The 17,047-nt window shown below is 51.6% G+C and overlaps 1 protein-coding gene across 1 annotated transcript in view; it reads left to right on the plus strand.

Moving 5' to 3' along the window:
- Window positions 1-17,047, plus strand: part of LOC115640391 (IgGFc-binding protein-like) — a 129,485-nt gene that overhangs the window by 1,792 nt on the left and 110,646 nt on the right. Inside the window, exons 2-10 of the mRNA XM_030543133.1 lie at window positions 488-828; window positions 4,169-4,742; window positions 5,618-6,195; window positions 6,684-7,251; window positions 7,927-8,522; window positions 13,561-14,131; window positions 14,390-14,583; window positions 15,440-15,578; window positions 16,606-16,943. Of these exons, the coding sequence (XP_030398993.1) occupies window positions 488-828; window positions 4,169-4,742; window positions 5,618-6,195; window positions 6,684-7,251; window positions 7,927-8,522; window positions 13,561-14,131; window positions 14,390-14,583; window positions 15,440-15,578; window positions 16,606-16,943 (3,899 nt within the window). The remainder of the gene's footprint in view (window positions 1-487; window positions 829-4,168; window positions 4,743-5,617; window positions 6,196-6,683; window positions 7,252-7,926; window positions 8,523-13,560; window positions 14,132-14,389; window positions 14,584-15,439; window positions 15,579-16,605; window positions 16,944-17,047) is intronic.

Consider the following 17,047-nt stretch of genomic DNA (forward strand, 5'->3'; position numbering starts at 1 on the left):
ATGTATGGGACTAGATAGATGTTTGTGTGTTGATAGATCAATATAGAGGGTGTGGTAGGTGATAGATGGATAGACAGATATAAAGGGAGTTGGCAGATAGATATAGATGCACAGAAACAGAGAGGGTGACAGAAAGATATAGTAAGTGAGGTGGGGGGACAGATGGACAGATAGCTGTCTTGTCTATTTCAATTGTAAGCCCTTTGGGGCAGAGACCGTCTGCTGCTCTGGGTTTGCACAGCACCTAGCACCGTGGGGTCCCATTCTCAGTTGGGCCTTAGGCACAATGCTAATAAGTATGATTATTTTAAAAAAGAAAAGAAAAAGAAAGAATGATTGATCATCTCATCTGTTTCAGACAGGCTGTGGGATTCTGTTGAGACTCAATTTAATTCCAATTTTCTCCCACTGTCCCTCAGCCTTCTCTGCTTGCAAATGTAACTGATTAGTCTGGTGTTTCTTGTCTTTCAATTATCTTTCTGTCTAGATATTCTGACGTCATCCTGCAGTGTGATCCTCTGCAAGGAAGGAACAGTTTGTAAGATGATAGATGGGCAGCCAGAGTGTTTGCCAGTTTCTGCAGCCACGTGCTGGGCTGGGGGTTACTTGCATTACCACACTTTCGATGGCCGACTGTATGACATCCATGGCACCTGCACCTACACCGTGACCAAGACCTGTGGGTGTGACTGCGACCCGCACTCCTTTGACATCACGGCTGAGAGTGGGAAGAGGGGGAACACGCAGCTCTCATACATTGGATCACTGACCATCCAGGTGGATGGCATTACCATCACAGTGGCCAGGGCAGAGGTCGGCTTTGTGAGGGTGAGTGCTGGGTGCACATCTCCACCTGCTGCTAAACACAATTTCCCAGTGTGGCGTTAGCGGGTGCTCTGTGGCACAGAGTGGCTTCAGTCAGGGGTGTTGTCCTCTCAGAGCTGCACTGACCCCAATTCCTCAGCATAGTGCCACAAGGTGCTGAGCTGAGGGGTGAGGAGTGGGTGACTCGGTGTGGGGAGGTGTCTGCTCTGTCATAAGCACATGGGACCTGCTGTACTACACCAAATGAATTGTAGACCTGAGGACTTTGGGCATTATGTCTCCCTTTGCGCGTCATGCAGGAGCAGGGCCAGTACCCCAGCAATTTTGGGCAAATCCCAGCTCTGCTGAGTCCATCCTTCCACAATTCTCTGGTAATTTCTAATGTAACAGGGATCTCTCTGAGACCCCACCTGAGGAGCATCCCCACTTCTGGATCCAGGAGGCTGTTGCCTCAGCTCTAGGATGTGGGGAAACTGAGGCACATCTAGGCAGGTTGGGGCTCTGCTTTACAGAGCCTGCTCTAACCAAGGTGCCTCAGGGGCCCCAGAACATTCTAGACATCTCCTTGAGACCTCTTGTCCCTCAAGTGCTGCTCCTAACGGCTCCAACCGACATGACCCCCTCCCCCACAGGAGCTGCTCCCTAACGGCTCCAATTGACTCAGCCCCCTCCCTCACAGGAGCCGCGCCCCAATAGCTCTAACCAGCGCGGCCTCTCCCCCTCAGGAGCTGATCCCTAATGGCTCTAGCTGGCACAGACCCAGCATTGCCAGTCGTGGTTTTTTCACAAGTGCCGGGGTTTTGTCGGGGGCTGGGGCTCGTCTGGTGATGGTGCGAGACGCTCCAGCCCCCTGGCGAAGTCCAGCCCCACTGGGAGCCAGTAAAGTTGCTCCTGTCCGCTCACTGCTCTGATTTGGGGGAGCAAAGAGCCCAGCTGCCCAGGGTGGTGCCGCTCCTTCCCTTCCCCTGTCCCATCAGCAACGGGACGGGACAGCTCCTATGCTCCTCTCTCCCTCCCAGCACCCACCCTGGGAAGGGTCAAATGGGGGTGAGGAGCCTCAGCAGATGCCCCCAGTTCATTGCAGGCCTCTCTGGGACTGGAGGGGGCAGGGGTTGAAGAATCCCAGGAGAAGCAGAGGAGAGGCTGTGGGGGGCTGAGTTGAGCAGGTGGGAGTCTGGGATTGCTGGGGTGGGAGCGGGGGCTGAGGCTGCACTGATGGGGTGCAGGGCAGGGGCTGGGACTGAACTGAGGGGGAATTGATGGAGGGGGGGCTAGGGTGCTGAACTGAGGGGACCTATACTGCTGGGGTGGAGAATGGGGAGCTGAACTGGGGAGTTGGACTGATGGAGGGTGGGCAATGGGGGGGTTCCTGAGGTGGCTGAACTGATGGGGTGGGTATAGGCAGCGAGTTATATAGGCCCGGGGTGCCCCTGCTCCACCAATATTCAGGAACATGGTCCTGGCTCCACCAATGTTTGAGCTTATATTTTCAGAGCCATCCCGTCCATAGGACAGACTGGGACAACCAAGTCACTCACTGCTGCAGATGCCAGGCCCTCCACTAACCTCCCAGGCCACCCTGGATCCCACGTCCCCCTGAACATGGGGCCTCCCAAAGCACTGGGTCCAGGGTGGGACAGCTCTGCGTGGACCCATTCTGGGCACCACCAAAATTTTTACAAAGCTGGTGCCCCTGGGGGTCGGGAATGGGCACAGAGAGAACAGAAGGAGGGGATGGGGGACAGGATTAATTACTGCACCGGGAACAGGCAAATGTGGGGGTGACAGCTCCTGCAACAGGGACCAAAATCCCCTTCCCCAATAAATTTAGGTGAGTGGGCAACACAAATTGTCACAGACACGCACTGAGATGGGCAGGGAAAGTTCTAACAAAAGACAGGCCGAAAATCACAGTGTAGTCCTTTAAAAAAAGCTCTTTATGCCCTGGGACCTGTAACAGTGCAGGGACTCACCCCTGCGGTACCTCCTCCTGGTTGTCCAGGGAATTAGCAGTTTCAGCTCCAGAGTGCCCTCTGCAGGCCAGTGTCTCACTTGCCGCTGGGCCCAAGTCTCTCTTGGACCCCAGTGCCCCTTTCAGGCCAGGTGCTTCCCCCTAGCAGTACCCCCTAGCAGTTCCCCCCACCCTCATCTCAGGCTATGGCCACTGCCAGTCATCACCTAGCCCCCATTCCCAGGGGCAGATTGCAGTGTATGTGCCACTCATCACTTGCAAGGGGGGGTTTGGACCTGCTGCCTCTGCTTGCCCTTGGGCTGCCCTCTGCAACCCCAGTACCTTCTTTGGCCTTTAACAAGGCCTGGAGCCTAGGGGGTTTCTAGGCTGGAGCTCCCCAGCCCCTCGGGCCTTTCCCCAGCTCTGCCCCACAGTACCTTTTCCTGGCCTTTAACAAGGCCTGCATCCTGGGGGGTTTCTAGGCTGGAGCTCCCCAGCTCCTCTGGCCTTCCCCCCACCCTGCTCCAGTCTCGGTACCCTGTTCAGCTCCCCAGCAGCCAGGCCCTTCTCTCTGTATTGCTAGAGAGAGAGACTCTGCCTCTGTCTTCGGGCCCCAGCGCTCTTATAAGGACCAGCTGGGCCCTCATTAAGCCAGCCTTGGCCTGATTGGGACGTGGCCCCCAGCTGAGGCTGCTTTCCCCAATCAGCCCCTTTCCTTCCCTGCCACAACCCTCTCCCTCTTCCAGCTGTTTTAAACCTTTTAAGGCAGGAGCGGGTGAACATGAGTTTTAGGGTCTGATCTCTTGAGATTGGCAATAGCATAGACCCTTCCCCCACTGGAGTGGCTCCCTAACGGCTCTAACCAGAGCCGTCATACTCCCCCCATGGTTGGCCTCACCAATTTCTAGTCTTAGTTCTTTTGAAATCCCAATGAAATAGTTTTTCTTCAGTATTTGCCGATTTGTCACAATCAAAAGGCTTTGAAGAGATGGTCCAATTTCAATGATGTTCTGATAGGAACCATGCAAATTCCAAAACCCACCCGGTTTTCTCTCAGCTTGCTGACCTGGTTCTTTGGCATCTTGTCAGGAGGACTTTCCCAGAGCTGGGTCTCCATTTCCCTTCAGAGAAAATTTTGCAACTGATTAGATTCTAAATTGGGACAGAACCAATTTTCAAAATATTGAGATCCTCCACCATAAAGAATTACTTTTCTCCAGCCAGTTCTTTCTAACATGATACTATAACTATTTCTGGCTCCGATTTGGGACCAGATTCACTGAAAATTTTGGATGGGGCCCATTGCTAATCTGAGCAGAGATCAGAATGAAATGTAGATGACAGACTAGTATCATCAATTGTGACCTTTGCCCTTTCTTTCTCACCATGAAGGTGAATAACACCAGGGCCCACTTACCCATCTCCCTGAACAACGGGGCCCTTCGGCTCTATCAGAGTGGCACTTCCCTCATCCTCCGCACCGACTTCAGCCTCAGAGTGTCCTATGACTGGAACAACCACCTGAGAGTCACCGTCCCTAATGACTTCTCCGACAGCCTGTGCGGCCTGTGTGGCAACTATAATGAGGACCATTCTGATGACTTCTGGACCCCAGCCGAGGATCAGGAGCCCAGTGTCATTCTCCAGGAGCAAAGCTTGGCAGTGGAAGATGAGGATCAGTTTTGCTGGCACGATTGCATTGGTGGTTGCAGACCCTGTGACCCCAGCATAGCCAGAAAATACAAGGAGGAGGCCTTGTGCGGCCTGATAACCAAGGTCTCAGATGGGCCCTTCAGCCAGTGCCACAGCAAGGTGGATCCTACAGTCTACTTTGACAACTGCGTGTACGATCTGTGCCACAACGAGGGCTACAGGAAGGCCCTGTGTGAGGCCCTGAAGGCCTATGCGGACGCCTGCCAGCTGGAGGGGGTCAGGATTGGGGAATGGAGGCAGCTGGCCAGATGTCGTGAGTACAGATTTGAATGCCAACATTATATAAACAGGTCTGGGGGTCGGCACTCCAGCATTCTATTCTTCTCCTTAGGAGGGAGTGTGGCCTAGTGCTTTGAGCAGCGGTTGGGATATGAGGATTCTTGGTTGTACTGTACCTACAGTATCTCTGCCTATCTGTCTATGGTATTTCTACGATGGCTCTCACTGTGAATATATAACATCTGCCGATGACACATGGGAATCTGAGATAAGATGATGCCAATTTTTAAGTCAATCATCCCTTTATGGGCCTGATCCTTTAAGGTGCCAGGCACCTCCTACAATGTGATGAGCATCATTGACTCTTCTTGAGGTAGGGTGACCAGATGATAAATCCAAAATATTGGATCACCGTAGGGGGAGCGCCTTTTCAATTGTTATACTCACCCGGGATGTCCAGGTCTTCAGCGGCATTTCAGCTGCAGGTCCGTCAGTTGCTGACAGTCTTCAATGGCAGTTTGGAAGCGGGTAATAAATCTTGCTACCAAAGAAAGAAGTGCCCACCGCCAAAATGCCGCTGAAGACCATCAGCGACTGATGAATCTGCCGCCGAAGTGCTGCCGAAGACCTGGGTGAGTATAAGGAAAAAAAAAAAAAAGTGCCACTGTGCCCAGAACAAAATATCAGGACAAATGGCATCCTGACTGTACTTCAGTCGGGATGCGGGACAAACTGCTCAATATTGGGCCAGTCTTGATTTTATCGGGACGTCTGGTCACCCTATCTTGAGGTGAGTGGGATTGGAGAGCTCTCTGTGCCCCATTAGATACGTCCCTGTCTCTATATTTTAAATACTGCTTTCTCATGGAGAGGGTTTGCTGCTAAATCTGTGGGTCCTTCACTCCCCAGCCATGGAGTGCCCCCTGGAGAACAGCCAGTACCAACTCTGTGGAACAGCCTGCCCAGCCACGTGTGTGGACCAGTCAGCCCCCAGCAACTGCCAAGACCCCTGTGTGGAAAGCTGCCAGTGCAAGGATGGATTTGTGCTGAGCCAGGGCAAATGCATCCCCAAGGGCAGCTGTGGGTGCCTATTCGAGGGGCGCCCCTTTGCCCCCAACGAGAGCTTCTGGGTCGACCAGGCATGTGGGACATGGTGCATGTGCAATGCAGTCTCTAGACAAGTCGAATGCGTGGCTGCTAAATGCAAACATTCAGAGAGGTGTGGGCTAGTGAATGGCATAAGGGGCTGTTACCCCTCTAGCTACGCCACCTGCTCTGTGACAAGGAATCTGCATTATGCCACCTTTGATGGACAGAGATACAACTTCCAAGGCACCTGCCACTACCAGCTAACTGCCCTGTGCAAGAAGGGAGAGGGACTGGTGGACTTTGAAGTCTATTTCCAGGAGAATAGTAGTGCTCCTGTACAGATCAAGGTTTATGAAACTGACATCAGGGTCAGCAATCAATTACCTGGCAAAATCATGGTGAGTTCAGAAATCACGTCTAGTTTCTAAAACATTTCTGGAAAGTTGCCTTTGTGATCAGAAGTTGGTTGCAGAAAAGCATAGAAGGATCTTAAAAAAGCAGGTGAAATATTAACTGGATTCTGATGTGAATGGACAACCAATGGAGAAGCTTCATGGTTGGGCTGATGTGGTTACACTTCATCTGTGTGAGAAGGTGTCAATAGCATGCAACATATGTGGGAACCTCGGGAGTTGGGGCTCAGTAGCATACAGAGGAGGGAACTGCAATAGCCAATGCCAGAGGAAATGAAAGTCTGGTTGGAGGATCCTTCCTAGTCTGGAGAGCAGGGTTTCAGGCAGGCTGTAGAGGAGATAGCAGGCCAGATGGGACAAAGATTTCAAGAGGTAGATTATTATTATAACCATGGGCCAGAGCTCTGTGCTGGGGCGAGAGGTTCCACCACAGGTGAGCAATTTTTCATATCCCATGTGTCTTGCTTTTACAGGTGAACAGTTTCCTGATTAATCTTCCCTTCAATCTCGATAAGAAAATCACTGTGTATAGACAGGGCTGGGCCACAGTGATCCAGACAGACTTTGGCCTCAGCATTACCTATGCCAGGTGGTCAGGACGCACCACGGTGACTCTGCCAGTTACCTATGCAGGAGCCGTATGTGGTCTGTGTGGCAATTTGAACATGGACAGGAAGGATGACATGCTTATGAGGGATGGCACGCTGGCACCAAACCCCATCAGCTTTGGACAGAGCTGGAAGGTAGGAGACCTTCCAAGATGCTCTGCAATAACGATACCACCTTGTGCAAGTCTAGAAGCTATTGAAAAACAACAACGAGGTAGCAGAGGGCAGTGTGGGCTCATCCTATACAAGAGTGGCCCCTTCAGAGGATGTCACAGCAAAGTGGACCCCAATGGATACTTCATAGACTGTGTGTACGGCTATTGCTTCCTCAGTGGGCGGGAGAGTAACATTTGTCATGCTGTTGCTGCATATGCTGAAGCATGTCAGGAAGCTGGAGCTATAGTACATCCCTGGAGGACTACGAAATTCTGCCGTGAGTCCTCCGTGTTCAATTCTGATTGCCCCATGGGGATTGTTAATTCTTGTTGGCTGGCAAATCTTGATCTAAACACTAGATTATACTGTTCTGTTGAACATTTTTTAAAGATGTCGTCTCTCCAAGGGGTGGGGACAACACAGGTAGTGGCCACTGGAGCTGTCCCTACTACATGCGCCATCAGTGTGGTGTACCTTGGGCCAGAGAAATACTGTCTGGCGATGTAGTATACTTTATGGCCCGTCTAGTCCCGGGCTTCCCTGCTGAGACTGGGACATAATCAGAGCCTGGACTGGGTGGCTTCAAATTGTGACATTTTTCCATTAGGAACTGAGCTGGGAACCCACCAACTCACCCACACAAGCCATCAGTTGGGAATGAATTTTAACCACTACTGACCTGGATTCAAAACAAAAAGCTAGCAGTGAAACCACGAATCCAAGACCCAAACTAGAACCTTAGGCCTTGGAGAGAGATTGTCTGTATCACATCATCTGGTCTCTCTGAGGCATCCAGTCCTTCAGACCTGGTGGGCTGGACTGCAGATGGCGCCTTCAATTATTTAACTAAACCAAGGAAATAGAATATTAGGAGCTGAAACAAAATTGCATCTTCTGGTGATGGTTCATTGTGCACATTGCTATGCGAGCTAACTCTTTGTTCTAATTACAGATCTGTCCTGTCCCCTGAACAGTCACTATGAATTATGCAGCAGCAGCTGTGATCTGACATGCAGCAACCTCCATTCCCCAGTGCAATGCACGACCTGGTGTAAGGAAGGCTGCGTGTGTGATGAGGGCTTTGTTCTCAGTGGTGACCTCTGTGTCCCCTTTTCCCAGTGTGGATGCCTCCACACAGGACTTTACTACCAGGCCGGGGAGACCTTCCACCCGAGCGGTTCATGCGAGGAGCAGTGTGTGTGTCAGGCTGGTGGGGAGGTTGTGTGTAAGGCATTCTCCTGCAGCAGTGGTGAGCAATGCAGGGTGGTGGACGGTGTCCAGAAATGCCACCCATTTGGATCTGCGACCTGTTCTGCCTCTGGCCATCCCCACTACCTCTCTTTCGACGGGGTCCCCTTTGACTTCCAAGGCACCTGCACCTACATCCTGGCCAAGACCTGCATCGATGCCAATCACCTTACACCATTCACTATCAGCATAGAGAAAGAATCCTGGGGCAGCGGGAACGTCTCCATGGCCAAGCTGGTGTCCATTCAGGTGTATGGGATCACACTCACCCTGCTGCAGAACATACAGGGGCTCATCATGGTAAGGCCTTCTCCAGATCCTGCCGTCTACCTTGTGGGGATAAGGCCAATTGGCTAGTATTGATATAATTGTCTGCCTCCGGGACAGTATGGCCCAGTGATCAGAGTGAATTTGGCTGCTCTTGTCTTCAGGGCTAGAAGACCTGATGGTAAGGGTCGATACAGATGCCCTCTCTCTCAGGGATGTGCCACCCAATGGCCAGAGTCAGAGAGGTGCCGTCACTTGCAGGGCAATAAGGCCTTGTGGCCAGAGTCAGTAGGGTAGTCGTTACCCATAACATAGTAAGGCCTTGTGGCCAGAGCCAATGGGGTTTCCCTTATCCACAGGGCAGTGAGGCCTAGTAGCCAGAGCCAATGGGCCACCATCTGGGGGGAGGGTACCAGGGTAGGAGAACGCAGGCCCACCCTGCTCTGCCAGGTCCCGGCCCAGGGCCCTAACAGTGGTGCAATGTTCCGCCACAACTGAAACATGCTGACTTCCCACAGGACTACATCTAGTCCCCCCCGGGCCATTTCCTTCAATGTCTCTCAGAGCCTTAGTCAGGGTGTCGTCCGGGTTTCTGGGCTTCTTGGTGCATGCAGGAGTGCCGCCAGCTTTTTTGCCACCCTAGGCAGCGGAAGGTCCCGCCCCCAAAATGCCACCTCCGACAGAGGCGGCAGTAGGTCCCGCCCCCAAAATGCTGCCCCCGACAGAGGTGGCAGAATGTTCTGCCCCCGAAATGCTGCCTCTGACAGAGGCAGTGGAAGGTCCCGCCCCCAAAATACTGCCAACAACCGGGGCAGCCGAAGATCCGGCAGCCACAGTCGCTGCCCCTCAAATGTTGGTGCCCTAGGCGACAGCCTAGGTTGCCTAATGGGTTGCGCCGGCCCTGGGCGCATGCAGTCCCCAGTGACTCTGATCCCTCTTGGGTGTTTGTAGGTAGCCAGGCATCGGTCTGGGTCTTGGCACCTCTGGCTTCCAAGGTCAGGGGCTCCAGCTGCTCCCAGACTGGATCCTAAGAGATGTGTCCTTCCTCCTCAGCGATCAGCCCAAACTGAGCTGCTTCCTTTTATACTATCACTGCACTTGAAGCATGCCCAAGAGGGAAGTGGGGGCACGGTTTCTTTAGCCCAAAATGAGGAGTTAACCCTTCCCTGTCCAGTGTGGGGTGAGTGCACCTCATCACACAAGCTCATAGAAATGCATTTTGTGCCTTGCACTTTCAGCAGAAAGTTGTGTGGGGTTTGTGATGGTTCTTAATTGCTGTGGGTGTTTATTCTCCAGGCTTGGGCTGGCCTCCAAGAAAGCTCTGTTTCCTACACAGATAAGCCTTATTCTTAATCACAGAATCATAGAAGCATTGGACTGGAAGAGACCTCAGTAGGTCATCTGGTCCAGTCCCCTGCGCTCAGGCCGGACTATGTAATAACAAGACCATTCCTGACAAGTGTTTGTCTAACCTGTTCTTAAAAATCTCCAACGCGGTTTCACATATAACGCGGTAAGATTTTTTAGCTCCTGAGGACAGCGTTATATCGGGGTAGAAGTGTACTCCCCCTGTCTTGCTTACAACACTCCTGCTAATATAGCCCAGAATGATGTTCCCTTTTTTTGCAACAGTGTTACACTGCTGACTCATATTTAGTTTGTGATTCACCATAGCCCCCAGGTCCCTTCCCACAGTGCTCCTTCCTAGGCAGTCATTGTAGAAAGTGAAAGTCCAGTTATGCCAAAGGAGCAAAGCTGTTGATCACAGATTTCATTGTGAAGCTTTTATCAATCTTTAACATACCCTCTATTTCAAGGATCAGCAACGCTTGAGTGTAATTTTAGATGATGGTAGGGACTTGACCACCCTGGCTTGTACCAAATACCCACATATCCTTGAATTAAAGGCATCTCAGAGGAAATGACTAGTTGTGTAAGATAAAGGCCAACTGGACCCTGAACGTGCTAACTGTCAACATAAATGACTCTGTCACCAAGAATAAATTTGATAATCTTTATGGCCACTGAGAGTTTCTATTGATGGCATTAATCTTGTCACAGATGTCATGATTGCTGAGGAAGTGGCCATTGTGGCAGTGTCACAGGTGCTCTACTCACATGCAGATGGCGTCTCCTTCTGACTGTTCTGGGGATTAGCTCTCTTCTAAGTCTAATGACTCCCCTTGCGGTCTCTCCCCTCATTGTCCTCTCTCTCTCACTCTGGGGCCCTTCTCTAGCTCCAGGAGCTGCAGCTTCCTCTTTGTGACTCATCCTCTGGCCAGTTCACTATCGGGTTGCCCCTTCCAGGGTATAGGGTCTCCCTGGACTCACTGTCCAGGCAATGCCACTCTGTCAGTGGCTGGTAGGAGAACCTGGGCCTGCCCACTACTCTGGGTTCTGCACCAGGGACTCTACAACATGCAGCCATAGTCTAATCAGTCCCCAGCCTTGCTGCTGTCTCCCTGGGCTGCTTCCCCCTTTGCCTTCCACAAGCTTTCTTCTCCATCCTTCTCTCTTCTGGGTATGCTCTTCCCTCAGGGCCAGGCTCCCGGGATCCAACTCCTTCCCTGGGTTCCCTCCTTCCCTCTCTAATACACAGACGGTGGCAGCAGACTTTCTCGCTACCACCCTTTCTGTTGCCAGCTTCCTGGCTTTTTACTAGCCCAGGTCATACCCATTCAGCTGAACTTCATCCTTCAGTCAGGGGTTGCTCCTCCAGCCTAATCCCCTCACGTGTGGTCTGTCACACTAATTGGTTCCTTACTCAGCTTCCTTTGCCCTTTTGGGGCTGGTGTGGCGAGAGCACCCGATCACAGGCAGGCTATGGTGATGTTGGCAAAAGTTATGCTCAAGCCTTGAGGAGCTTTGGAACAAGGGTTTTCATCATAGAAATTGATCCAATTAATTATATAGTATCTCTCCTTGTTGGAAGGCAGCTGAGTATATTGAAGATAAGAACTGAGACCTTGAATGGGATTTGATGTTCTGTGGGGGCCAATGCAGGGAGCGGAGGAGAGGTATGATGTGTTCACAGTGGACAGTCAGGGCCGTGCAAGGAAGTTTTGCGCCCTATGTGAAACTTCCACCTTGTGCCCCCTCCTGCTAACCCGCCCCCCACAGCAGCTAACCGAGCCCTCTACCCAGGGAGACCGCCACCCCCCCCGCCTGGGTAGACCCCCCCCCGCAGCAGTTACCCCCACTCCGCAGCAGCTAACCCCGCCCAGGGAGATCCCCCTCCGTGGCAGCTAACCCCACCCACGGAGACACCCCCTCTGTGGCAGCTAACCCCGCCTGGGAAGCCTGCCCCAGCTCACTTTGGCTCTGTCTCCTCCACTGAGCACGCTGATGTCGCTCTAATTCTCCTCCCCTTCCAGGCTTGCTGCGCCGATTGGAGGAGACTTAGAGCGGGGGCTGTGTGCTCAGCGGAAGAGGCAGAGTGGAGGTGATCTGGGGCGGGAAGCAGTTTCCCTGTGCGTGCCCTCCCCGCGCCCTCCGCCCAAGCTCACCTCCACTCCACCTCCTCGCCTGAGTGGGCTTTTAGGCACCCTAGGCGGCTGCCTAGTTGGCCTAAATGGTTGCACCAGCCCTGTGGAAAGTGCTTCTGAGGAGATAAACTCCAGCATTCTGCACCAGCTGGTGTAAGAACTGAAGGCTCTTTCCTCAGGTATGTCACTTGTTGCAGTCCAGCCAAGAGGCAACAAAGACATAAATAAATCATCCTTTGATAGGATGGGATGGAATCTCACAGTCAACTGGTACTCTGTGCCAAAAAAATTCTGAACACAATATTTTATAATACTGCAAAATTCTGCATATTTATTTGTCAAAACAAAACTATATCATCATGCCAATTTCAATTATTTTGGGGAAATATTTCAGCATACCCATCAGCAAGTATGTCTGTAACAAAAATTCCACCAGGAGTACAGAGTTTAAAAAAAAACCTAGGACAATCCAGTATCCTGTTTCTCTGGCCCCTCCCCTCTCCCAGAGCCCAGCCACAGGCCCCCCCACAGCCCAGACACCCACACCCTTCCCCAGAGCCCCACTGCAGGGTTCCCTGAACCCAGACACCTGCACCTCCTACCCCTCAGAGCCCAGGGATCCAGAGGGAGAAACAGCCTGATGCTGGGTTCCAGACTTGTATGGAGTTTCCTGCACACCTCCTTCCTTAAGGCCATGCTGAGAACTGGGAAGCCTCCAGCTTCCTCCCCCTCCTCCTGGTCTTCTATTTGTGAGCTGGGCTCTGCTGGATCCAGTGGCTCCTAGTGGCGGCCAGCAGCTCTGCAGCCCATTTCAGGGGAAGGAAGGAAATTCTGTGCACATTAATTTCTGCACAAATTCTACATTGTGAGTGGCACAGAATTCCCCCAGCAGTAAACTGGAGATGGTAGAAAGCATTACTCCTGGGTGGTGTTGTGTGAGAGCTTCTGTTGGGAAAGCTGAGCATCCTGCAGCTCAGATGCATCTTTTCTGCCTCTCTTCTTGATTCATACTCCATATTTATTAATATTAATTATTTGGGAAACCTCTCTACATACCTTATATTTTGCAAACGTGGGATGAAATTCCTTTCTATGGGAACTCAGTTGGCCTCTCTGTTGAAGAATCTGTCCCATGATCAATTCCCCTGAGAAGCCTGTAGTTTACCTTGGAACAAAGAGAACTTGACATATAGGGAATTGGTCAATGGAGAAGGATTCATGAGAAAAGTAGAGTTTAGGAGAGAGGGGGAGATGGAAAAGAAGTGGGAAACTATTTTGAGTGCAGAAGTTGTCATGATAAGGAGGTGTGGGCCAAACATGGGTGGAGGAGATAGGAATGGAAAAGAGAGAGTATCAGGAGGGAGGCAGGTGGGTAGATAGGGAGATGAGAGAAGAGATGTAGGCCAGGGTAACAATGTCAAGAGCTTGGAAGATGAGGATGTCATTCCAAAGTGAAATCTGGAGTCATGGGTCATTCTGGGTTTACTCCATGGTGTGAGCGAGAGCAGAATCTGAAAACGCGTTGTCCCCACCCCTGTCCAGTGTCCACTGCCACTTCTCACAGAGGAATGCTCTGTCTCGGACAGGTGGATGGGGTGTTCCACAACCTCCCAGTGATCATGGCCAACAAGCGGCTCCAAGCATATCAGCATGGTACTAACATCCTGGTGCAAACTGACTTTGGCCTCATTGTGAGTTACGACCTGGTTTACCAGGCCAGAGTCACCATTCCACAGCGATACCAGGGCCACACATTTGGCCTGTGCGGGAACTACAGTGGATGGCAGGACAGCAAGTTCCTGCTCCCCAATGGCAGGACAGTCTCTGATGTGGCAGCATTTGGCTCTGCTTGGGAAGTGCAGGTCCCAGGAGCATCATGTGTAGACAGATGTGCTGGGAACAGCTGTCCAGTTTGTGAGGAGAGGAAGGATGTCTTCAAACAGCGCCAATACTGTGGGTTGCTCACAGCCCCTGACAGCCCCTTCACTGCCTGCCACGGCACGGTCAGCCCCAGCGTGTATTTCAACAACTGCCTGTATGATCTTTGCCTGGGAAAGGGGGACTCCCAGGTCCTGTGCCAGAGCATCCACAGCTACGTGACGGCCTGCCAAGAGGCCAAGGTCACCATCCTGCCTTGGAGGACCACCTCCTTCTGCCGTAAGTCTGTGATACTGATGGAGCTCAGGTAGCCAAGGTGCGCTGGGTGCGGGACAAAAGGGGAGAGGGAGACAGCATTTACGGGAACAAAATTCCAGAATTCTGGGATTCTTCATAGACTCTTTCAGTGTGAACCAGCAACCTCAGGTGTGTTTGTCCCCTCCTTCCTGTGCTGTTCTCCTCTCCTTTATGTCTCTCTCCCTCTAGCCCGTGGTATGAGATCTATCCAACGAATAATTATTCCTCTCTTCATTTAAGCTGTGAGTTGCCCTGCCAACAGCCACTATGAGGTTTGTGCTGACCTCTGCACTGTCGCCTGTGCTGGAAACATCATGGATTGCCCAGAGACCTGTGCCGAAGGCTGCCAGTGTGACAAGGGCTTCTTCTTCGATGGCCAGGGCTGTGTGACTCAGGAGAGCTGTGGATGCTTTGAACAGGGGAGATACTACAAGGTACCACCTCAAGTGGTCTGGGTCTGATTTAATTTTTGCTTTATACACATCTTAAATCCTATACTAGTCAGGGATAGGGTTTGCTATAATGTATCAGAGCACTGGCCCATCGAGCCTGGCATCCCAGCTCTGCTAGTATGCAATGCCCAAAGTTCCAAAAAAGGCAAGAAGATTAAACACACTTTGCTTGTTATGGAGAAAGTGAGGCACAGAGGGGGCAGTGACTTGCTCATGGCCATGCAATGAGCCAGGAGCAGATGGCAGGATAGAACCTAGGTGTTGTTCCTGGCCCTCAGGCCAGCACTTAACACATTAGAATAATAGAATCATAGGGTGGAAGGGACCACGAGAGGTCGTCTAGTCCAATCCCTTGCATTCATTGCAGGACTCATTGACAAAACAAGAAGCAATGGTCTCAAGTTGCAGTCCGGGAGGTGTAGGTTGGATATTACGAAACACTGTTTCACTAGGAGGGTGGAGAAGCACTGGAATGGGTTACCTAGAGAGGTAGTGGAATCTCCATCCTTAGAGGTTTTTAAGGCCCAGCTTGACAAAGCCCTGGCTGGGATGATTTAGTCGGTGTTAGTTCTGCTTTGAGCAGGGGATTGGACTAGATGATCTCCTGCATTCTCTTCCAACCCTAATCTTCTATGATTCCATGATTCTATCCAAAAGGTTTGTTACCCTATCAAAGAAAGCTATCAGACAGCCTTTAGACAGAGAAATAATGTTATGACACAATATGCACATTCACACACCTCACCACAGAATTCTGGGTTTAGCACTGCCAGAAATATTATAAATAATTGTTTCCAGTTCCATTGCAATATTTTCCCTTTTCCAAATATCCCCTTAGCCCAGTCAGACTGTCCTTATGAATGAGTGCCAGCAAAGCTGCACCTGTGTTCCGACCCAAGGGGTAACCTGCAAAGCCCACAGCTGCTCCAGAAGAGAAACCTGCCAGATCAGAGACGGCGTTATGGGCTGCAACCCAGGTAAAGGACAGTCACTGATTGTAACCAAGGTAAAGGACAGTCACTGATGTCTGAGGGGTTATTGCACAAACAGTGAGTAAAATAGTTGTCATTATGTCTTCTCACCCTTTTCACTTTCTCTTCCCCTTTATTTAGCCATGAACCCTGAGCCATAATATTACAGAATTTCAATTTGAAAGTGAAAAGCCTTGTTGGGTCAGAGTGTCTGCTGAGTCCTGCTTCTGGCATGCGCAGCCGAGTAGGGTGGGCAGCTGTCAGGGAGCTTATTAAAACCTGGGGGCTGCTCAAAATGGAGTGAAAGAAGCAGGTGCCTGGAGTGGCCAACAGAAAGGGGCGGCAGCACCTCAGTTGTCAGGGTGGCACATCTGGATCATCATCAGCAGCACTTCGGCAGCAGCTTAATCGGCCTGCTCCGAATCCGCGGCAATTCAGTGGCGGGTCCTTCACTTGGTGTCTTGCTCCTTGGTGGCACTGCAGCAGCACCTCGATCGGGTTCTTCTATTTTTTTTTCACCGCTTGGGGCAGCAAAATAGCTGGAGCCGGCACTGGCCCTAAAGGAGCCATTAGACAGCTGGGCACTGTCAGAGCCCATCACATCCCAGCCACTCTCCTTTGCCTGCTCAATGCTGCCCACAACATGCCCCTCTGGGCTGCACCACCTCTGCTGGGCATTGTGGGGAGGGAGACACAGGAGACCACTTTGCTGGCTGTACCCCAAGAAAGGTCTCACCCAGGCAGGAATTTCTCAGCAGAGGACTTGTGAGAGATTTGGGAAGGGTGCATGGGAGTAGATAGATAGATAGGTACAGTGTATGGGGATGGATGGATAGGTTGATAGAGAGAGAGAGAGAGGCGATGTAGAGGGATAGATATATCAAACGATCATTCAGTACATTTCACAAACAGGCTATATTAAGAAGTAGGATTTCAAGGACATTAAATATCATCCTGGCTTTCACACCACCCTAAGCCCCCACTCTGCTCTCATATATAACTGATTGTTCTGGTGTTTCTTGTCTTTCCCCAGTAGTTATTCTATCCTGCAGTGTGGTTCTCTGCAGGGAAGGAACTGTTTGCAAGATGATAAATGGGCAGCCAGAGTGTGTGCCAGTCTCTCGGGGCACGTGCTGGGCCGGGGGATACTTGCATTACCACACCTTCGATGGACGGGCGTATGATTTTCACGGCAACTGCAACTACACGGTGGCCAAGACCTGCAGGGATGACTCCGTCCTGCCCTCCTTCCATGTCACGGCCAAGAACGAGAACAGGGGGAACACACAGGTTTTCTACATTTGGTCGGTGACTGTCCAGGTGGATGGAGTCACCATCAGAGCAGCCAGGGCTGAGGTCGGCTTTGTGTGGGTGAGTGCTGGGCGTGCACATCCACCCTGCTCCTATGCCCACCCTGTAGGCTCTGCTAAATAGAGGGCAGGAAACTGCACCACTGACCTCCGCGTAGAATTGAA

Source organism: Gopherus evgoodei, unplaced genomic scaffold (genome assembly GCF_007399415.2).
Source record: "Gopherus evgoodei ecotype Sinaloan lineage unplaced genomic scaffold, rGopEvg1_v1.p scaffold_31_arrow_ctg1, whole genome shotgun sequence".
Classification (NCBI taxonomy): domain Eukaryota; kingdom Metazoa; phylum Chordata; order Testudines; family Testudinidae; genus Gopherus; species Gopherus evgoodei.